The 23857-nt window shown below is 36.7% G+C and overlaps 1 protein-coding gene across 5 annotated transcripts; it reads right to left on the bottom strand.

Annotated features, from left to right (window-relative positions):
- Positions 1 to 23499, bottom strand: LOC113399552 (eukaryotic translation initiation factor 4E transporter-like). 5 transcript variants are annotated; one of them, XM_064218212.1, is made up of 26 exons: positions 22979 to 23499; positions 13806 to 13977; positions 13477 to 13555; positions 12981 to 13206; positions 11889 to 12018; positions 11482 to 11574; positions 10575 to 10640; positions 9581 to 9677; positions 8932 to 9006; positions 8695 to 8805; positions 8382 to 8508; positions 7938 to 8090; positions 7661 to 7770; positions 7132 to 7215; positions 6616 to 6753; positions 6448 to 6529; positions 6112 to 6230; positions 5811 to 5898; positions 5494 to 5553; positions 5018 to 5044; positions 4760 to 4935; positions 4443 to 4583; positions 4248 to 4331; positions 3471 to 3536; positions 2748 to 2829; positions 1 to 2640 (listed from the first exon to the last, which is right to left on the bottom strand). In XM_064218212.1, exons 1-26 carry the CDS (start codon positions 23055 to 23057, stop codon positions 2477 to 2479), a joined length of 2829 nt encoding a protein of 942 aa, XP_064074282.1. In that variant the 5' UTR covers positions 23058 to 23499; the 3' UTR covers positions 1 to 2476. The 5 variants fall into 5 exon arrangements, with proteins under 5 accessions (XP_064074282.1, XP_064074278.1, XP_064074279.1 ...); XM_064218208.1 differs by lacking the exon at positions 22979 to 23499 and adding an exon at positions 16821 to 17422 and having other exon boundaries at positions 8382 to 8496; XM_064218209.1 differs by lacking the exons at positions 5494 to 5553; positions 22979 to 23499 and adding an exon at positions 16821 to 17423.
- Between the last annotated feature and the right edge of the window lie 358 nt (positions 23500 to 23857).

Below are 23857 nucleotides of genomic sequence, written 5' to 3'. Positions count from 1 at the left end.
AACTTTCAAATTTTCTTTAATCAATAATTTAAAGCTGACAGGAGACATTTTCTTTTGTAATACGTCAGCGCATTACCGCAGTGTGCGCCCAAAACATAATACAGGTCGCGTTCCGAAAAACAGAAATTTCACCACTATGTCCTCTAAATTAGAACCGAATCCAGCGCGGCATCTCATGCGCGCGCCTCCATATAAACATCACATATCAAATCGTTAGACATGATTGCCGCTCGGCCTATCAGATCCTTCCAATAAAACGTCAAAAAAAACCTACGCTTCCATTTCGTTACTTAAAAGAGTCGATTGTTCAAATATAGGCATCAGGCGAAGGGTACGGTCGGTCGATATCGTTCAAACTCATGAGCTGATTTTCTTTTTAAATATTGGACGGCAGAAATCTACTCTATTGTCCGTAGTGTATATTGAAATAAATTGACAAAACTCAGCTCATGTCTCGATGGGAAGAGGGTCGTCGATTGAATCGGGATATCGAAATATATTTAAAAAAAAAACAAGGGAACATCTAACACAAATGCGTTTCACTTGTGCGAATTCCAAAAAATTCTTAACAAATTCGCGATCGTAAACTTCGGAGATCAGCCGAGAACATCCATCTCACAATGTATAATTGAAAATGACAATATCTACAATATCTAACGTAAAACTTCCTCCTCGCGAAAATGACGTAGTAACAAAAATGCGTCACAAACACAAACGTCAGACGTACACGTACACGTACACGTACACGCACACGTACACGTAGCCTCGCACGCACGCACTCAACGTCCTCTGCAACATTGTCGTGTTTGTATGTCTCAGTCGTAGACCAGAGGGTGGATCGTGTCTCGACCCCCTGCACAGTCAAGTCCGGTAGGGAGCTGATACAGGATCGAACGTAAATCACGACAGCCGAATCGAAAAGACAAAAATCTAAACTAATTTTTTTATCGACTAAAACTTATTACACCAAACTTTGATCCCTGCACGCAGCTACAACCTTTAGTTTATCGATATAACATCGCCCTTAGACAGAATACAATATTATATAATGTGTAAATTTCACAATCGCCTGAAAAATTGTTCATTTTTTATTTACACAGTACTGAAGCAAAGGGTTTATTTATTTATTTATTCAATCGACGATGTTTTCATTTTCAAAAATACTATATTTGTAAAACCCCAGGCTACAACACTATGTTTACACTCGACGTAATATGTTTTAAATGCGTATTTATTGCTTCAACATTGTAAACTTCATCACAATGGTATCACAAATTTATCAATTCGTGTTGAACTCTTTGTTGCATAATAACACTGGTTTTGTTTATATATACAAACTATATGTCAAATGCTTGCGTTCCTAGTTACTTATGTTTACATTTATTAAATTTTATTATGAAAAAAAAAAAACTTATACAGAGAAATAAATAAATAAAATGGCAGTGTATGGATTCAACGTCTACTATTCTAGCCTCATCGGGTAGAGCAAAATAATATTTTACTTTTATTAATGAAATTAAACGACAAACGCTACGAAGAAGTATCGTATTGCATCTGTACTTCTTTTGGGATACATTAATTTCGGTAGATATTAGTTAAAAAAAACAATAAAACATTCGTTCTTTTGCTTTAAACAGGGATATCTCATAAATATTTAAAAAAAAAGTATACGCAGTATTTTATATATATTTGTAGAGCCTCGATCATAAACATTTCGGCGTCATTGCGAGACATACCCCCACAGTCAATTTTTTTGTCTTCCTGCTGTGAAAACCTTGAGATCGCACGCGACGTCATTTACAAAATAAGGATAGAAAAACAGTTCCATTTAACGCGGCATTTTACTGGGACTTTTCGATTGGTGTTGTTTAAAACTATAATCAAAATGACACAATTTTTTCACAAGATGAACGTTCATCTTGAATACGTATAACGAAATATTCTGCTCAACTAAACTAAATTAAGCGATAATTTCTGCTGCACAAGATTTTCACTGCATGACATATTTTTCTGCCTTACATCCAAAGCCTTTTCGAGTGTTTCGGTTCGATTTCAAAATTCAACAATGACTTAACATATTGAGAGAGAACTTTATTAGATGTATGTATACAATGTAAAAATAAATTTTAAACGGAAGAACTCACGTAGGATTTTATAGCGATTATTACGTCTCTTGTATTCAAAGTTTATATTTAAACAATGTTATATAACCATCGATTTCGTCATTTCCTCGGCAAACCCTCGACAATTGACGGTTTAAGACCGCATGTTTTTAAACGAGATAATAAACCGCTAGAAACTTATAATCATCGTAAACGAAACCACGTCTCTCGTCTACACTTTTCAATTTACACCGATAACGTCGGGATGTAGTCGGCGCCGTTCGGGAAGTATTACATATTGACCAAAAAAAAATTTCGAATATCTACAAAATTAGCCCTGAGGCCAGCCTGTTTTGGGGGGAGGGGGGGTTGACTCAGTTGCGCACGGGCGGCGCGGGCGAGTGGTGGTGCCGCTCGAGGTCCTCCAGCGACAGCGCGTTGGGCACGTGCACGGACGGCAGCTTGCCGGCCGACGCGCGCGCCAGCAGCTCGGGGGAGAACCAGCGCGCCAGCTGGTTGTCGCCGCTGCCGCTCATCTCTGTAACACGAACGTTCGAATTCATATATTGTTATACAAGAATCGAAATTACAATTCATTTAAAATATTTCGAACATAGAAGCGTTGTCATACAGGAATATACTGACCGTTGAGCGTCCTCTGGTGGGACTGCACGAGCAGCTGGTGCAGGGTGGTGCCACCGCGTGAAACGCCGCCCATACCGTTCAACTGTAACACACGTGCGACGTTCAGTACGCTACGCACTATACTAAATTCCAATGGCACTAGGAGTAAAGATTATTTTAGACCTTGACCTGAATTATGTCAAATCACTTCAAGGTCAAAGTTTGTATAAGGCGCCTTATTTTTTGACCGTAAATGACCGGCCGTTAACTGTTCGAGCCCTGTAGTCACGATTCTCAAGGTTACAAAGTCCGTTTCATTTACAATCCTTTTTTTAAGACATACTAGATACTCTCTGGAAGAATCCTCTTCGAAGTTGTTGATTTATTTTACTCCTCTTGCCATTAGAATCGGCTTTATCTATCAAGACAAACACAGAGCTCTACCAAAATCAAAACAATACTATATTTATTTACAATTTAAGAAATAAATAATAACGCTTTTGTATGTTTTGTGAATTAAAACACGTCACTTCACGAAACGCACTATGCGTGTATGTATTTGTATGTGTGAGTAAACTGGTTTTGTATATAATAATTGCTTTATTTGCACACCTTCAAACGTTCTTTCCAGCACGTCCTAAGGATGGCTGGTAGAAAATACTTTTAGGATTAAGCCTGCCTCTTGTACAATTTCATCTTGTTCTGTTGTGCAATAAGATATTAAATTAATAAATAAATACTCACGGAATTCGGTACCTGTTGTCTTTGTTGCTGCTGGTGTGGGAAGGCTCGATTCGCATTCGTCATCTGCTAAACAAATTAGAGGTAAGAGAACGAGCTATTTGGCTATTGCAAGCACAGGAGGTATACCGACAAATAAACATCTTTGACATCGAGATCTTGGATAATACAATAGGCTATTTAACTGATTTTTAAAATCCATTTTATATTATGTAGTGGATGTTAAGGAACCCAGTAAAAGTTGTTTTTTTTTTAATTCTAGTACATATTTTCTGAAAAAGATCAAATTAAAAATTCCATATTTCATATTTATATATTTCATATAGGGTCGGTGTCGTCACTTGCCTGTATTGTAATCTGTGGCACATATAATCCACATACAGTAGGCAAACGAGGTTAACAAGCAAGTGACGTCATCATGAACACGACCAATCAGGAGCGTTTTGTGTCACGTGACAAACGTTTAAAGAAATGCATTTTTATTTACGGATTTTCGAATTAATTAATTATTATTTTCAAATTTCGTTAATAAATACGTACGTATGTACGAAACACGTATATTTAAGGTTAGTTTATTATTATTAAACCAATTGTTAAATCAATTGGATTTTCTGTTTTTAGAAAATTTATTTAAGGAGTTCTAATTATACAACATAATCGTTACAACTTTAAAATGTGTCTTTCGTTTATTTCTATACATTTTATGACACATGGAGTCTATTCCGTGTATGAAATCTGCTGTAGAGTGCCGTATAATGTATCAAACATAGTTGCACTTACTTGTTGTTGTAAATTGAGATAATGTTGCTGGTAGTCCGGCTGCGTGGGCGCATAGCCCATAGGCGCTGTTCCACTCTGGTTACCCTGTAAGAGGAAAATTAGAACCTTAGTAATTTTAAAGTTTAATCGCCGACTCAGTGTGCGTGAGAACTGTCACGATCGGGTGAGTATAAGCGCGCGAGGCGGGTGCGTCACCTTGACGATGGGGCGGCCGTGCGGCTTGGCGAGCGCCTGTGCGTGCGCGTGCGCGTGCGCGTGCGCCAGCCCGGGCGCGCCCGCCGCCCACGACTTGGGGCTGCCCGCCTCCTCCTTCTCCGCCGTCATCTTGCGCAGCACCTGACGCACACACAAACGTTTCTACGGTATTACTTGCGCGTTTCTCTCAGTATTCGGTTCATCATAGAAGGCGGAGGAAATAAATATGATTTTTCCTTTACACAACTGCCCTAGAGAAAATGTCACATAACATTAATATTTAGCGGCCATGTGGTACGTGTCCAGACGGTACTCACAGATGTCGGAGTGAAAGAGATGGGTGTAGGTTGTTTCGGCTGCTGTTGTTGCATCTCGTGCCGCCTACGGTAGTTCTCTCTCTGCTCTTCCAGCTTCTTCTTTATGAGCGCGCCCTGCATTATGGACTGCGTGTGTGCGGCTAACTCACGCGGTGACGGTATCCGTGCGGGCACGCCTGTTACAAATGTTTTCACTTTTATTTAAATACATACACACATTCAGGCAAATGTTTTATAATAATAGTGCAAGCTTATCACCTGAGTTATATCTTTCCTCCCCTCCTCCTTTTTTAATAAACAAACAATAATAGCAGTTTTTAAAAGTATTCAAACACATGTACAATAAATCATCATACATCTTACAACTACAAGTTTTAATATAGTGGACTGATTGTCGCTGTAAAAAGGTTGGCTGTTAGGCATAAAAAGTATTCGGTTCAGTTTTTCGGTCGTGAAAGACCAACAGACAGACAAAGTTTCGCATTTATAATAATAGTATAGATTACAATATTTGCATCAAGGGATCGTAAGATAGCAACTGACAAATCTATTTTAAAATTTTAACACATTCAAGGGAAATCAGTACAACACGTAGACGACAATACAAAAAATTTGATCAATCAATAAATCAAAAGGAAAAATAAAACGGTGCCATTACTATTAATAAAATTGACTCTTAATCCATCACTTCTCAGAAAACGTGTCGAATACACTCATGGACCATACGTTCCTACCTGGCACGTTGTGTACGGCGAGCGTGTTGGGACTCGCCATGATGGGAGACACGCAAAATGCTGCGTCCGGTACGTAATTAGAATATTATTTCATGGAATAGTCATTATGAGATCAATTCACTAATTTATATTTAGTATATTAACCGATACATAGTGCACAAAGTATTTGGACTTGGAGAGTAAGGTGATTGACTACCTCTTAAAATAATATTATTTTTTAAGAAATTTCGTTTTTCAGATAAAACCATCTCAAGTCTAAAATAATGATTATTTACGTACTTCAAATCGAATCTATCTTTTTATCAGCCCTTACTCACCAGAGTGTGGTAGCGGCGACAGTCTCAATGGTTGGTGATGTGGTGGCGGGACCACCAGGTGCGGCGGCAGCGGAGATCCGCCCATTTGCTGCAATTTATTTATTACGTATAATATGATGTTTGACGTCAAAAATATCCGTTGCAAAATTATATTTATGCAATAAATAATAACTACGTTTAAGACTTTTATATTAAAAAAAAAAATCTTCAATATCTTATACAAAAATAAGAAATTATGCTTTGACGAGCATCTGTTCATAGTCTGTCAAGTATATATTAAGTATGTGTTGGCGTGCTATACTTGTCGTTGCTGATGCGTGCGCAGGATGGTAAGCAAGAGCTCGCGATGGCGACTCTGGAGGCCGGGATTGCCGAGCTGCTGCATTAGATGCTGCACCGTTATCTCGCCAGCTTTCAGACCTGGAAAGAAATCACGTATATCATATATAGTCAACTTCTAAAATTACGTTTTGAACGTAAACTTTGAAAGTAAATTTAAATTATATATACGTAGTTAAATTGTATAGTATTGTAATAGAAATAAAGATACATTTATCGGAAACTAATTGTAGTAAATCGCATGAGGTATGTACAAATATTCCTCTAGCACTTATTCTGTGTTGCGGGTTCGCGTTACCGTGTATGATGGCCTGCGCCTCGGGCCGCTGCAACAACTCTCGGTCCGCGGTCGGCGCCCACTCGCCCGTCTGTTGCTGACGCTGTGGGTAACACGAGTTTATTCAAACATTGTTATTAACGGTATATAACTTATTGATATCTTAGTAAATATATTTTTGAATCGTACCTGCTGCACCTGCAGGAGCTTGTATAGGAGCTCCTGAGGAATGTGCGGCGCTTTCTGTTGCTGCTGCTGCTGCTGTTGCTGTTGATGTTGTTGCTGCTGATGTTGGTGCTGTTGTTGCTCCATACTCTTGCTAAGCATCTGGCAAATATAAATAGTTCCTATGGGTGAAAAACTCGAGTAGAAAAAATATTCGTAAGTAAAAGTAATCTGTTGTTTAAAAAAAAATATTTGTATATGTAGTTAAGTGTGTTTATATATGTATGTGCAATTGAATATTATGTATCAACATGTATACTTATGTATGGATATATATGATTTTGTTTATTATTACATGTTTATTGCACAACATATTTCTCTTTCGTTACAAATTTCGAACCTTTAAGTTGTCTGGAACAAATCGCTACCAAGCGACCAGAGAGGTTTTTGCACAACCGTATATATAATGATAAGTAGCTCTGTATTTGTATGGTGTGTGGTGTGTGGTGTGTGGTGTGTGGTGGGTGGCGGGTGGTGTACCTGCAGCAAGCTCATGGGCTGCGGCGGCGGCTGCGGGCGCGGCGGCTCGGCCGTCACGGCGTGTCCGCCCGACACCTGCGCCAACTGCAACCATGCACGGATCATATCGACCACTCGGGTGCTCCCTACTGCGGCGATATGCGGGAGGTTACAACAGGCCTGTATGACCTGATTATTAGATGAACTTTAGCTGGACTATATTATAAATACTCGTCACTGATAGTTATTCGCAACATATAATTTGTTCGTTTCAAGAGCTGTGAGGTTTAGGCAGATTAGAATAGAACCAATCCATCTCAATCCGTAATGAATGCAAGATCTAACTACGGGTATTTTGGTTAAATCAAGCGTATTCATCTCAATCATTTAAATCAAACATTCGTATGCCTACTGGGAACCAATAGACTTACAAAAGTATTACAACGAAATGTCAGGCAGGTAGACCGTAAAGATTGAACTATTTTTTAAGCAGCTGAGTCAGTGGTCTGAATGTAAGGCAAATGATATTGATGAGTAAACAAGTTCTCACGAGTCGCTTGAAGGCGGACAGGTCGTGGTCGTGCACGGCGGCGGGCTGCGGCCTGAGGCGGGACTCCAACTCCTCCAGGCTGTGGATCTTACCGCCCCCTGAGTTTAGTTCTGAAATCAATAATTGCAGTTTATACATCAATCTAGAAAAACGTGAATCAAAATCGAATAAATCAATAATATTAAAAAGACATTTATTATATTAAATAAACTAGTATTTTTTAAACTAATAATGCCCAGTGTATCTTCTCTATATTTTCTCTTAAAACAGTCCATACCGGCTCTCTGTTCAGTATCCGCACTGGCCCGCCTCAGCATATCGAGTAGCGAGGGCGCAGGCGCGTTGGGGGGGTTCCCGCGGGCGCCCACCGGGGGATACGCGGGCTGCGGCTCCGGCACGGGGGGCTGCTCGTGGGTTGAACTGTCGAGATCTGTTATATAAAAACAAACATGTTCAACGTGTTATTTATTTATTTTAAAACTTATGATAAATGGTCATTGCCATAGACACTACCAATAGCCAATTATAGAGACCACTTCTTACACCATCAATGTGCCGCCAATGAATGTATTTAGATGTTACATATCACTTGAGCCCAACCCGCATTATAATAGCGTGGTGTTTCCAAAAACCTTCTCAACCGGATAGGAGGTTGTCACTTTAAATATTTGAGTTCGTATATAGCAAGCGTTGCCAGCCCGGTGGCGCTGGGGGTACCGACCGTCCACCATGTTGTGCATGAGGCGCTCGTAGTGGCGGTCGGCGGCCAGCGCGGGCGGGCTGTCGCGGCGGAACCAGCGGCTGAAGCGGCTGCCCTCCGTCTCGCTGCCGCCGTTCTGGGGACAATTCTACAACGATTATTGCTAAGATACCAATGTTATTTGTGGAGCACTTCCTTATTGATTGGCTCGCTTGAAAAACATTTCATTACTGTCTTGTATATATTAAAGACATTTTTTGAAAATGACCCGCTGAGGTTTCATGTGTGTTCTTTATTGAAAAAATTATGACACTATTCCAGAATATTAACTCACAGTAAGTACTTCCGGTATAGAATCGAACTTGAGGAACTCATCGAGGTTGAATTCGGGCTGATCGGGCTGCGTCTGGTCTTCACTCTTGCTCTCAACACCGGAGTCCTTATCCTGAAAAGGCACATTATATATCCAATATTAAATTAAAATGCAGTTTTTATTAAAAGAAATTTATAGATTATCTAATTAATTGATCATTAAATAATCGTAATTTAATTATGTAATGAAAACACTAACATTGCTGTTGTTAAGCGTCTGCGCCGCTTCGAGTGGCGGCGTAGAGGGTTCCGCACGTGAACCACCCGTCCACTTCTGTGAAAAACAAAATAGGTTAATAATACTAATTCTATAACTTTAAATATATATCTAAGCAAATAATATTAGCTCGATGTGATCGAGTTGTCAAAAATAATTCCATATTTGGATGGTTAATACAAAGCTAATAATGCTTTTTTAGTCGAGTGACAACCATTTGATATTTCTATATTATTTAGTGGTAGAATTGCTTATTTAAAAAAATGAAACTACTATGAACAAATTTCCTTTATAACGTTATCCTTTTTTCTATGTAATAGGTAGGCGGACCGCCAAATGAGCCACCTGATGTTGAGTGGTCACCACCGCCCATAGACATCGGCGCTGTTAGAAATATTAACCATCCCTTACTTCGCCAATGCGCCGCCAACCTTGGGAACTAAGATGTTATGTCCTTTGTGCCTGTAGTTACACTGGCTCATTCGACCTTCAAACCGGAACACAACAATACCAAATATTGCTGTTCGGTGGCAGAATATCTGATGAATGGTTGGTACCCACCAAGGTCTATATATAAGTATCCTTTAATTCCTTTAATTTTCCTATATAAAAAGAAAATTCGAGAATATACCTCATTCTCCTTGTTGTTCGATCCGTTCTTCTTAATGGGCTCGTCGAAACCACGCAACTCTATCGTTTCCAGCTGAGACGTCGGTCCTCCACTAAACCTGTGATACAATTTACATTTTAATCATTTACCGTCACTGCAAATTCATTAATTCTATAATTTGTCACAAATGTATATAACAAATTATAGTGATATTAACATTGATGTGTATATAAGATCATATTATAATATATCTATATATAAAATTGAAGTCATTGCCTGTGTTCAAAAGGAATATAATAATTTCATAAATAACTTTTGTTTTGTTACGCATGAGAAGAATCCAATTCGTTCTGGTCTATTTTCATTATTATTACATGCACCATAAACCACAATAGGCTATTTGACTGGTTTTTAAAATCCGTTTTATATTATTTAGTAGAGGTTAAGGAACCCAGTAATAGTTGTGTTTTTTAATTCTAGTACGTATTTGCTGAAAAATATCAAATTAAAAATTCCATATTTAAATAGCGCGCGAAAGAGCGACTTTGACAATATGGCGCTGTAAAGGGGGTCGGTCACTCGCCTGTATTGTAATCTGTGGCACATATAATCCACATACAGTACACAAACGAGGTTGCGTCATCATAAACCCGACCAATCAGGAGCGTCTTGTGTCACGTGACAAACGTTTAAAAAAATGCATTTTTATTCATGGATTTTTGAATAAATTAATTATTGTTTTCAACTTTCGTTAATAAATAACCATTCTTAAACTCATAATATATACTGATTACAATAATTGACACTTTATTATTCGCATTATCAAGTGGCCTATTGAGCAGCGTGGTAAAGAGCAAAGCTTTACTTCAAAAGTTCAGGAAGCCTTAGCCCAGCAGGAGGCCATTTACTGTTAATTTTCTAATACTATTAAATGTTACCGAATGTTACATTGAAAAGCCAACATTGTAAAAAATAATATAGGATAGTTCTTTTAAGGTTCGTTTAAATATCTTACCATTCTGGTTCATCTTCCTTCTCAAACCGTCGTTGAGAGAAGCGACCACCTCTACGATTGTCCTCTCTGTAACGATAAATGATTTATGTTATTATATACATCGATTTCGAAAAGACCGATTCTACTTTTGTTTTATCGAATACAGTGTATCGAATATAGTGTGTGTACCTACTTCATTAATACATATATGTAAAGAAAAAAATGTATTTTTCTTTAATTTGAATTCCGCGCATCAACCGTCATCGAACGCGCAGTGACATGACAACTAAATTTTGTTAGCCATGAAAAATATTATCAATCTAGTAATTGTAAAAAGTAAAGTATAAAGTATCTTGTGATTTAGGAACAGACATTGTTAATAAATAAACATTAAATGTCGTTTCTCTTTTTACAGGTATGTAAATATTATTTTTGTAAAAATTCGTAGGTAAATACAAACTTTTATTTTATTCTTTCTTATTGTAAAATTAAACAAATAAATCTCTTTTTACAGAGAAACTCAATTGTGTTTCATTAACTGTGTCGTCCTAATAAAAAGAATACTAGAAAAAATCTTATATATATATTTGTGAATTGATTTTTTCTTCTTGAAAACAAATAACAATGACTACTGCAAAGGCAATGAAAATCTGCATTGTAAAGAATTGCAACAAACAATTAAAAAAAAAAAACATACAAATTTGAGACAAAAACTTCATTCTACTTCCTTCGATAGTTAAATATTAATCCTGTATCTTGGACATCATTTTCCAGAATTAAAAACAAATAAATACTATATAGATAATGTAAGATTTTACAATTTAATAATAATACACTATGGATGCATACTATGGTGTCATTGAACATACTTGTTAAGGGTAGACTATTTATTTAAAAAATAAACAATAATAATAATAATAATACGAACCTATCTCGTTGTTTTTCGTTGTTGAATCGATCGTCCCTTTCCCTCTTGATGTCAGAGGAGTAGGAGTCTCGGTTGAACGAGCGTCGGTCATACCTTGGAACGGAAACATATCAGTCTATTATTAACTAGATGAATTTTTTGATTACATTACATTTCAACGATGCAATGACTTGAGACTTATTGTATTGTTGTCTAGTACATACGGCAATGAAATTAAACACGGAATTACTTATGAATATATCTCAGTTGTCGTTTAGTCGAACACTGAGTTATTACACCCTTGCTGACTCAAATATTGGAAAAGAGTAACTACTGAGTTTCCTGCCGGTTCTTCTAGGCAGAATCTACACTCAGAACCGGCGGTACTTTTACTTTTGATAAAGTTCAGCAACGTAAACATAACGTACCGCTGGTCGCCGTTGGCGCGGCGCTCGGGCGGCGGGCGGTAGGGCTCGGCGCGCGGCGGCTCGCCCTCCTCCCACGCGGCGCTGGGCACGTCGCGCACCATGATGCGCCCCGAGCCGATGCGCCGCCCCGCTGGAACCCCGCGCGCAAGGTTGTGTTGGTGATTCGAATAAATAAATATATTGGTTCACTAGTGACTACTCATTCCACCACACTGGGACCAGCTAAGCGTAGCTATCCACTAATCCGGGCTGGTGGATAGCGAGGATTATAAGGATATTTGCATAAAGAGGAGTTCACATAGTGCATATCTATATTCTTGTTCATATGACCGTTACATGAACTCCTTAGTTCTTAGACTAGAGAAGTAGAGAATCTTAGTTCCCAATGTTGGTGACGCATTGGCGAAATAAGCGCCAACGTTGACGACCACTTACCAACAGGTTACTATATTACAAGTCGACCAACCTATTTTCCTAATTTCTATAAATATATATTAAATAATATAATACCTTACAAAAATCATTAAAAATAAAACAAACATTGGTAAACGATATATAAAAAAAGATACAAAAAACAAAAATGTCGGCAGAAACATACAACGTAGTGCTATACCTTAACACACACGTCACCTTAATACCCCGATACTGTAGGCCTATGTTTAACAATCAAAAACATATTGAACGTTGTTGATTTTTTATTTTAATAACACAAAACACAGGCCTTTAATACGTGAGTCGATAAAACTGCCAATACTTCTCACAAACTACAGGCGGTCACGAGTGAGATGACCACCAGTTTAAATAAAGTATCAGAACTCACTCGTCTTTAAATGTGCATGTACATTATATATAAGCATGCAATTAAAATACGAAAAAGTTTGAAGTATTTGAAATTATGGTGTGTGTGCTACGTAAGCGTGTGTTTATGCGTGCGTGCGTGCGCCTGGGGTTGTGTGTGTGTGTGTGTGTGTGTGTGTCTGTGATTACATATAGAAAATATTCGTAAGAGTTACGAATCTTATAATTATTTTTGAAAAAAAGATCACACGAGGACAATCCTCGCATCGAAGCAGACGAGAGAGGAGCGCTCACCCTGCTCCGTCTTGGGCGGCAGCGGCTGCGCGGCGGCGCCGAGCGGCGAGTCGGGGCGCGTGCGCGCGAGGTGCGGCGGCGGCGCGGCGGCGGCGGGCGCGCCGCAGCCCGACGTGAACGAGCGCCGCTGCGGCGACAGCACGATGCCGCTGCTCGGCTCGCTCTCCTTGCGCACGCGCTCGCGCGGGTCGGCCGAGCGCCGCTCGCGGTCGCGCCCGTACGCGCCCTGCCGGCACACAGCACGCGCGTCACGATCGGACGCGTCGCCTCGGCCCCGGACCGGCACTCCGTTCCGAGTGATTTACGACACGTTGCGCTTTGGTGACGCTAACTCGTTTGTTTCTACCGCGTAATTACGGACACGAGGGTCATGACACCTTGGACCGTAGCCGCCGGCACAGTTTACACTTCTGGCAGTGTCTGTCTCTCTGAGCGAGGGTGACTACTTATCATCAGACGGGTTTTTTTAGTTTCCCAAATGAAACAAGATATTTACTTTATGGTTCTCCGTCGGTGCATCTCCTCTTCCCCCTTTATCTTCCTCATTCGGTGAATCGGAACGTCTCTTTAGAACGCTGAAAATACATAAAACAATTGAATTAATCATTTATAAAAAATATAATATAAGTATAAAAATACCCATAATTGGATCACCTATGAAAAAGGGGGAATGTGGAAAAGTGGGGTACTTGCATGTATTTACTATATTGCTAATTGCTATCCTTCTATAGAATTAACTGTAAAACATTTTCTGTTTATATATACTTCAAAAAATACGTATACCATAAAAATATATTCAACAAAATACATATATCTCAAACTCACAGGGCAAGTGTCTCGTTGCCCGCGAACGCGTTCTCGAGCCCGCGCCTGACGAGCGGCGAGTTGCGCAGGCGCATGAGCTCATCTCGCGTGTAAGTGAGCAGGCGACGCGCGGGACCGACCGCCAGCACCGCGGGGTCGCCGCCGCCCCCCGATGCCCCGCTATCCTCATGACCTGAAAAAAAAATTCAATTTACATCATTTAAAATTAAAAAAAAAAAACATTTTTTATCAACGATATTTGACGCGAATGAATTTAATAAAAAATATGTTTCAAGAAAAGATTACCTCTAAGTAAATCAGAAGCATTAGACTTAGGTTTTGATTGTCAAAGTAAACACTACCCAGCGGTTCGGAAAAGAGCCGGCGAATGAAACTCAACGGATTTATTATGTCAGTTTGTGATTGTTGACATATATGTATATATTAAACGAAAAGTTTTACTATTACTATATCTGGAACATATTAAATGATACATTATTTATATAATTACTTATATAAATAAATATCTACAAGTCCATACGTTGCACCGTTAGAACAAATAACATTGAAAAACAAACATGCAATGAAAAATTATTACGCACGCAAACGCACTTCGACGTACGCAGAAACACTCTTATAGTTTCATCACAATCGGATGAATGATTTTGAAACACACAGAGGACCGACATCCAAACATAATTTTTTTTTATTTTATTTAAAATAATGAAACCTATAATTTATTATAAAATATAGATACTCATAAAAAAATAACCCTTTAACAGCATCTAACAATCTCAGTTGAAAAAAAAACTTTTTTTCGTTTGATTGTCTGTTTATGGAGTCGAGATACTTGGTGGTAGGTCCTTGTTAAAGCTCGTCTGGTTAGTACCACCCACTCATGACACATTTGCCGCCAAACATAATTACTTAGTATCATTGTATGCCAGTTTGAAGTGTGAGTGAGCCAGTGTAAACAGTCTCCAGGGACCTAACATTGCATGGGGAGTGGTGAACACTTGGTAGCCCATTTTTACCATACCGTCTGTGTCAAAAAAAATTATACCGTTTGAAGCAGCCGCTTGGAGAAGTTAGTAATTAATTACTTAGATTTTAAACGTAATATTTTAATCGTGTTACGAACATTTACGATCCGTTTTTAACGTAAACGATCCGTTATACAAACACGTAACATAACAATAAATTTGTAAATGGAAACAGTCTTCCTTATAACATAACATAACATAATCAGCCTGTAAATTTCCCACTGCTGGGCTAAGGCCTCCTCTCCCGTTGAGGAGAAGGTATGGAGCATATTCCACCACGCTGCTCCAATGCGGGTTGGTGGAATACACATGTGGCAGAATTTCGTTGAAATTACACACATGCAGGTTTCCTCACGATGTTTTCCTTCACCGCCGAGCACGAGATGAATTATAAACACAAATTAAGCACATGTAAATTCAGTGGTGCCTGCCTGGGTTTGAACCCGAAATCATCGGTTAAGATGCACGCGTTCTAACCACTGGGCCATCTCGGCTCTCTTCCTTATAACATCAATGTAATTTTGTAATAGATACATATATTTATTTTTCGGATACATTGCATGAATTGATATTTTTTTAAAAGTAACGATTATTAACCATTCCTTACATCGCCAATACACCACCAACTAACTAACTAAGATGTTGTCCCTCGTGATACGCGAGTGTGTTAAATTTAGGTTACTGAACGTATAATATGCGTTTCAGAAAGGGCCGAGATGAACCAGTGGTTGGAGAACATGTCAATCTTAACCAAAGATTCCGGGTACAAGGCCGGTTTAACAACTTTTCATGTTATAAATTCGTGATGATACTTCGTCTTGTGCACCACGTGTATAAAACACCTTATGTCTTATTAAACTATAAATATACAATATGTTAATTAGAATATAAAAATAGTCGAAACGTTATAACATAACGGGACGGCGCGAAAAAGCAACCGAAAACGGGACATCCAGTCGAGAAGAGAAATTTATATACGAATTGTATTTCTTTCCCGGTTACCTACTATATTGAATAAACGATTCGTTTTGCTTACGAATTATCTACGAAGTGTAATTCAGACGCTACTATAGGCTCGATACTTACGGCTAGTAAGGTAAATATACAAAAATGAGAGTTACAATAAAAAAAATTACAAGATAATTCTTAATAAAGCTGTTTGTAACGATAGACATATTGGTACTGAGATATTAACGCAACCGCAGCAAAAAAAAAAAATAGCGAATACGCCAATATCAGTTAGGTTAGATGAGGTTTTATTTATTTATAAAAAAAGAAAACAACCTTACCTAAGCGCATTCGCAGATTTTTTTTTTATTAGTACCGAAATAAACATCAAGTTATCAGCAAAATCAATGTATCATTTACTGGGGCAATATATTCAATTATTATATAATAAAACTACAAAGTAATCTATGCATTTACCAATACATATAAATACATATATATTTATACATCTGATATAGAAGAAGGAAACTAAATTAAATCAAAATATTATACTTTATTAAAGCAGACTCTTACAAGAACTTTGAATTATTTTACAAAATTACATTTTTGTATTAAGCTACCACCAGTACCACCGGTTAGGAATTTTAATTCTAGCGAGGAGAATCGGCAAGTAACCCAGTATATATGTATGTATTATAACACTAATATAGACAAGGGTGAGGCACATTATACGAGTAAAATTATATACTCTAATTAATTTAAGCGTAAGTGAATTTTTCATCTTTTTTTTTAAATTTAATAATTTAGTTAAAATTCATAGCTGTGCAGTCTACTTTATCTGACAATCACATATCGTGGTATAAATGCCTTTAAATTGCATTTGCTATTTATTTCTAATAAAAAATAAATCAAAATGAATACATACTTACAAAAGTTTAATTTTTTGATTTCAAATAGTACATTAAACTACTTTTATAGTTAAAGTCGCGTACATTTCGGTTAAATAGAATATAGGTAGTTTAGACGAAACATGCAACGGACTCACGCCACGAAACGCGTTTCACCCTCTTCGACGGAGGACCAGCATGAACCTTCGGCGGTAGTTGCATCGGGACCTTCCTCAGCGCGCTCTGATATCTCAGTAGGAATGCGTGCACGGCACATTTGACCGGCGACGATTTCTCCACCGGCGTCGCGACCGCCATCGCAGCCAACTTCCTCGCACGACGTTTGGACGCGCGGCTGCCGGCCCTGCGTCTCCTCCTCCGACCCTTCTTGGCCACTTCGCTCATAACCTCCTTGCTCACCATTACGAAAGCGCGGCGAGGCGAGTGACGCGGCACAACAAAATGGCGCTTACAAAAAACTAACCTTACGTTTAATGTACACTAAATAAATATTTAAAACCGTAATAAAAATAATTATTAATTATTTAATTATATTAAAAATAACAAAAAAACAAAAAGATTAAGCTAGATCTTAAGACTAAGTTTGTCAAAGAGACGTAGCGACGCGCGTTTTTTACGTATTATACAGACAACCGGCGTCTTCAACTACGTAGCAAGATGAATTCGCGATATGATGGTATATTATAGGACACTTATAGCGAGAACGATGGGAAAACTCGTGGTTTTCGCAAAACACTATCGCGGGGTCGCGCAGGGAACGGTTACGTCTCAAAGACTGAGGTGACCCGGCGTACGCTTCGTCTTCGAGTAACATGTACTACCCTCATTATTTTTCATTATTTTATCTTTACAGTAAATAATTTAAAAACATACCTTATATTTACGAAATATTTAATAACAGTATTATTTAAAAATATCGTGTCTTCTCCATCGCACGTGACATTGGCGAAATAATCTGTGCCCTGACGGCACAAATAAAAAAAATATATTTAAAAATGGAATACATTTATTTAAAATATAACGACGAAGTCTGACCATTTTATTTACATACGTGTCATGGACATAGTGATCCATTAATAAGTAAATGAATACTGCTTTAATAATAACTATTATTAAAAGTCATAGAAAAATGTTTAATTAAAATAATTAGTGATCGAGAGTCACCTAATTTTTAAACCGCAGTATCTATCGAATCTTATAAAAGTTTATTTCCATTCCTTTTACAAGAAATACCTAAAAAAAAAGACTACGAAAATTTGCGACGTTCGTATGTTTATTTATATATATCGAACTCTTATTTAAATACTGACATAACAAAAATCACTAACTTTAGGTTATTCATGATATAGGTACTTATAACGTGAATACCATATTTTTGATAGTTCTGTAGAATCGGAATTAAAAATCATAACACAAAATTAAAAACACACGTTACTTTAATATTTGTATTTCACCTTTTAGTTGTAGTAAAGAAAATAAAGGTAATTTAACGCTTTAGAATTGAGCTATTATTTTATATAAACATTATTTAGTATTACGTATTAACGCCACCGCAGCAAAAATAATTATTTTATATTTAAAAAAAAAAACTAACATATTTTGGCGCATTCGAAATTTTTTTTTTTTGCTGCTTTTGCTTTAATTCGTAAATGCCTAACAATTATTTTTTAAATTTAGAATTCTGTCGATGTTTTACTAAGATTGCGATATGTAGATCATACGGTGAAAACAACAATTTACAAGAAGTTTTAATTACCGGTAATAGATATCTTAATAGTAAGGATTCTTTGCATGTCTTCCACGAAAAGAAAAAGTTTATATTAAAGCGTTAATTGATGTAACATTGTATGCTGTATACTATATTACGATCTTGGGGTGGAGAGACCATTATTATTTACAAGCATTTATATAACTTCAACTATACGTATGTGTGCGTCAAATCGTGTAAATTAAGTCTAAGCGAATTACACACTAGAGATTTAGCCGCTTTGTATACTATTTCGGCGATAATACAATCCTTACACAAAAACATACATAAAAATATATATTTTTTAATGTTACAAAGGCTGACGAGGTAAATGGTAGAGTAACGTACGAGTATATACCAACAAAATTCCTATAGATTTTGTATAACTGCCTGCAATGAGTTTAAACTGACCTAACTCTCTTTTTATGAATATAATGTACTAATTTTTTTTTACCGTGGGCTCATGCTGCTCATGCTGGTAGTGGGGACGACAACAGCCCGAGGGACTAGGAACGAAGACTTTCTACATCACTAGGCGGCCCTTAAAACCATTGCGCCGTTGATGCTTATGACCATCGATTCACCGACCATGAGATCTAGGATGTAACTGTTACCTCGTGCATTTACATGTGTACCTTTACGAATGCTTTCAAATTTCAAATATAACATCCAAATATTTTTATATTTCAAGTCGCGTACGTTTGGTTCGCCCTTTAAACCGCAATACCGCATAGGGACATAAACAAAGTTTTACTGTTTGGCGATGGGATAACTCATTATGAAATATAGCCATTGCACAAGACCGTTGCGCAATAGAAGACACCTGTTAAACCAGAAGATCTTAACTTAAGGATATATACATATAACTGCGTATTGATACGATGGAAATTCGACAACGCTGAGCTAGGACAAATGGACCACCTGAAGGTAAGTGGTCACCACCGCCCATAGACATCAGAGCTGTAAGAAATAATTACCATTCCTTATATGACAAACACCAATCTTGAGAACTAAGACGTTATGTCCCCTGTGCCACTAGTTACACTGGCTCACGCACCCAACAAACCGGAACACAACAATACTGGGTATAGCCGTTTGATGGTAAAACGTATAATTAGCGGGTGGTACCTAACAAGATTATTTAGTATCAATGCAAAGATGCCAATTTCGTTCGATAAAAGGTGTCTCACTGCCATAGTTAGGGTTTCGGGTAAACATATTTACATCAAATACGAATCAATTGACATCACAAGTCGCGATGCGTCGTGCGAGCTCGAAGATTTTTGCATTGCGGCATCGCGTTGTGTTTTTTGTTTCAGCCGAAGTACCTTAACTATGTAATATATATATGATCACGTGACTTCCGTAACCCTTCAACACGGTCCGAAGGGTGAGCGAGCCAGTATAACTAGCGACACAAGGGACGTAACATCCTAGATTTCATTGGTGTGATGTAAGCAGCGTCTATGGGCGGTGGTGACCACTTACCTTTAGGTAACCCGTTTTCCCGTCCGCGTACCGATCACACGAAATAAAATAACGTAAACATATGAACAATTAATAAAAAAATGTATAGGCACGATGTATACTTGTATTTATTTTTATGTACGAGTAAACTGTTCCGTATCATTTATTTTTCTTTTGCACACTTACGAAAGACACAAACACACGAAACAATTTTCATATGTTGTATCATATTGTATTTTGTTAGGCAACAAATTATTGAACGAAATATAATCAGAATTAATTCAACGTTAATAAGTTAATACTATACGTAAGGTTTAAAGGGTAACCATTACGCGAAACCTGTGTAAATATAAATTTATTAATATTCAAATTTAAAAAAAAAAATCAAGACTAAGACTTCAAAAATATATATAAATAAACTATAAATATCCTAAACTAAAAAAATATTGACACACAACATATAAAATATTTTTACAGTCAAATTGTGAAGTAGGTTAAACAAATAGCACATATTAAAAAAAAGCCATGAACTAAATAATTGAACGATATAAAAACAAGGTATTCAACGTGACATTTAAGAGTACATCCATATTATGATATTGTGCAGGGGGAAATCTCCCTTGACCTTCAGCCCTGCACCCTACATACGATACGTCGGGGTTGCTATTGAATTAAACTATACACGCATTGTATTCAAGTTTAAGGGCGCAATACAACGCTAATGTCTATCCAGGGCATCAATGTCTCTAGACTCGTTAATATAACACGCTGTTATATATTAAAAAAAAATAAACCACTATAATAATAATATTTTACTCGTGATTGAATCACTGCCACGGCGGCAAGTCTCAAAGTAACGCCATCTGCAGGAGATATAGTCACAAACGCAGGTGCACTTTCATAGTCGGATGGAAAGCCATCCGACGCGATCAGAGATCAACCATTATCTTTCGGGTGTACTCGTACTCCCTCATTAATTGATAGCTTACTATTTTCTCGACCCGGGATTCAAACACGTTCACCCGATATGCCATCGTATAAGCTAAGCACTAGATCAAAGAGTCGTCTTAAAAATATGTTCGTATAGAACCGCATAATTTAACTTAACATTTCTGGTAATAATTTGTAACTTCTCATGTATTGCAAGATTTTTGAAAATTTCATTTGAGCTATACATACATAATCTATACAAATATTGTAAATGCGAAAGTAGCTCTGTCTGTCTGTCTGTTGCTCTATCATGGCCAAACCACTGAGCTGAATTTTAAGAAAAATAATATGAAGTGAGCTTGAGCTCCAAGAAAGGACAAGGCTTTAATACCTAACAGTTGACAAACAACATTTAAACGCGAGCGAAGCCGCGGCCGACAACTAGTCGTTTATACTTTTAAGTTATTGGCACATCAACAATTTAATGAATGGTTAAAATTTCCTACTGCGATAATGTCCATGTGCTGTGGTGACCACTTAGCATCAGGTAGCACAGTTAGCCCGTTTGCCCACATATTATATATAAAAAAAAAAAAACAATAACTTTTTTTAAGTCTTGCTAATGGATATTGACGAAATTAATTAACTACTACGAGGTTGCCACACATGCACAGATAAATTATTTATATATGGTGATAATTATGATTATGAAGATCCTTATAACTTTTTAATATATAGAATGCAAAATTGTATTTGTTTTGTTAGTTATTCTTTCGAGTGATGATGTTAATAATAATGCTCCTGTTCTTTTCTGACATGGTGGCTCTTCCCGAGGGAACAGTTGCTTATCTCACTCTCCAGGACATATTATAGTGCACATATGCATTCTTTCCCTTCTCTTGTAATCCAAAGGGGCAACAAATCGGAAAAGAAACTGTTTCAAATGTACTCCTGGCTGATAGTGAAAATTTCTTGATTGGAAACCCAGTAACTTTTTATTGGCCTGATTCAGGTTAATAGTCAATTATAATTATTGGTCAATATTATTGTATAAGAAACATGTAATATTACACAAATAGTTTTAGTTGTGAATATTGCTAAAAGGCAACAGCAGACCATTCAGAAATATGAATGAACTATTTGGGGAAAGTAATGCTGAAGATATATGCAGGGCCAGATTATCCAATAAGCAGTATAGGTAGGCATGTCTAGTGGGCCCGAAGCATTAATCATGGATGAAATTTTTAACTCTTATGACTCAAAAAAATCATAATAATGAATAAAATTGCTTTGTTATACGAATAATATATATAAGGAAGTTAGAAAAAAAGGTAATGGGAAAAATTTATTATTAATCTTAATAGCTGTTACTTGCTCCATTATTGTTTCACTCACAGGGATCGTAACATAACATAGAATATCCAAATCTTTCTCAATAAATTGACTATCTTAAGCAACATAATTCGATCAAATCAACCCGGAAGCCAGCGATATTAATTATAATGTTCAAACTAACAAATCCTTCAGCATCATAATAATTGTATACAAAAAGATGTACTATACAACTATTTTAAAAATATGAAAATTTACATTAAATAAAGAAAAGAGGTTTTATTTGTATTCAAGGAAACAGGTTTAAGTTTCTTTGCACGATTTGAACTTCTAAACAAAGTGAATTGATTGAAATGAAACATACAAATAATTAAGTAATATAAAAGAAAACTACTCAACGTTAGCTTTCACTATATATTCTAATGACATAGACATATCACATACCTGTATTATAATTATTGTTATTTTAATATCTATATAATCTTTAATAAATTTATAATAAAGGTACTGTTATTATCGCAGTGATGTCTCACAGTGACCGTGTCATAGTGTCATGTCTTACCCGATAGGAGTAAGGTTTTGGTTTGTTTTGAATTATTCAAAACATTAACATTCATAGGTCAAAAATAAATGTGTCGATCTATTCTTTGTCTACAAACCAAATGCTAGCAATGGGCCAAATAGGACTCAAAATAGGACACCTAAATTCGAAAGTATATAGCTGCAATTAGAATTTCTAATAAGTTATATGTATTGTTCGGTACAAAAACGCAGGTAGATTTAAAAATATTCTTTATAGTGTTATTGGAAATATTTTACCTGATTGGTTGAAGCCATTCGTCCGGCTATCGTCCGTTGGTTTCTCTTGCAATGAAGACAATAGGTTCACAGCTGACATAGCTTGCAATCGCACACAATTTCTCAGTCTTCGTTCAATATATTAACTCTACTAAAATTCTAAAATAATCTTTACAATATTTACAAAAGTCTTCAGGAAATTATTTTATCAACTAGGTATTGTTTATATCACAGACTTCGTTTTTCACTAAACAATACGGATCAAAACGTCCACGCACGAAAATACTACCAATATTTACAAGACAATATGTATAATATACTTATTTACACATTAAAACTAACGTTTACAAGCTACTTTTAACAAATACTCTCTAGCGGTCACAAGATGTTCATAACTAAAAGAATTTATCAGTTTTCGATGCAAAAATATATAAAACGTCCGCCATATGCCTTTTGAGACCTGTATTATTAGACCTAATTCCAAACACGGCACCTATGTATATATACTTCAGCTGTATCGCGATAGTCTTGATTTGTCTGGCTTATATCCAGTTGCCATTATTTTATTTTTTTACGTAAAACGGCATTCTCTCGATAGGTTGACTGTTAAGAATAAAATATATTTAAAAAAAATATACACAACAATTACTATCCTTAATTCAATTTTATTTATTTCAATATTTATAATTAATAACTTTTAAAAAATAATTTATGTCACACTGTCAATTTTGTTTAAATAAGTTTGAAAAGATTTGAAATATTTTGTGAAATGGCACATATAACAGAGTTGAATAGATGTCGATAATTTAAGTGTTGATAATGAATATATTATATATATATCTTATTATTATATTACACATATCAGGACTTTACCAATAAATATTGAACAATTATAGAGCA

Source organism: Vanessa tameamea, chromosome 21 (genome assembly GCF_037043105.1).
Source record: "Vanessa tameamea isolate UH-Manoa-2023 chromosome 21, ilVanTame1 primary haplotype, whole genome shotgun sequence".
NCBI classification, from domain to species: domain Eukaryota; kingdom Metazoa; phylum Arthropoda; class Insecta; order Lepidoptera; family Nymphalidae; genus Vanessa; species Vanessa tameamea.
This window is presented reverse-complemented; position numbering and strand designations above follow the sequence as displayed.

Bases quoted from the DNA above. Each gene is read 5' to 3' on its own strand.
- LOC113399552 (XM_064218208.1), bottom strand. From the start codon at position 17,085: ATGGTGAGCAAGGAGGTTATGAGCGAAGTGGCCAAGAAGGGTCGGAGG. The intron at 13,207-13,476 runs GTAAATATCTTG...GTGTGCCGGCAG, and splicing joins CACCGACGGAGAACCATAAA to GGCGCGTACGGGCGCGACCG. The intron at 6,231-6,447 runs GTAACGCGAACC...ATTTCTTTCCAG, and splicing joins GGCGCAGGCCATCATACACG to GTCTGAAAGCTGGCGAGATA.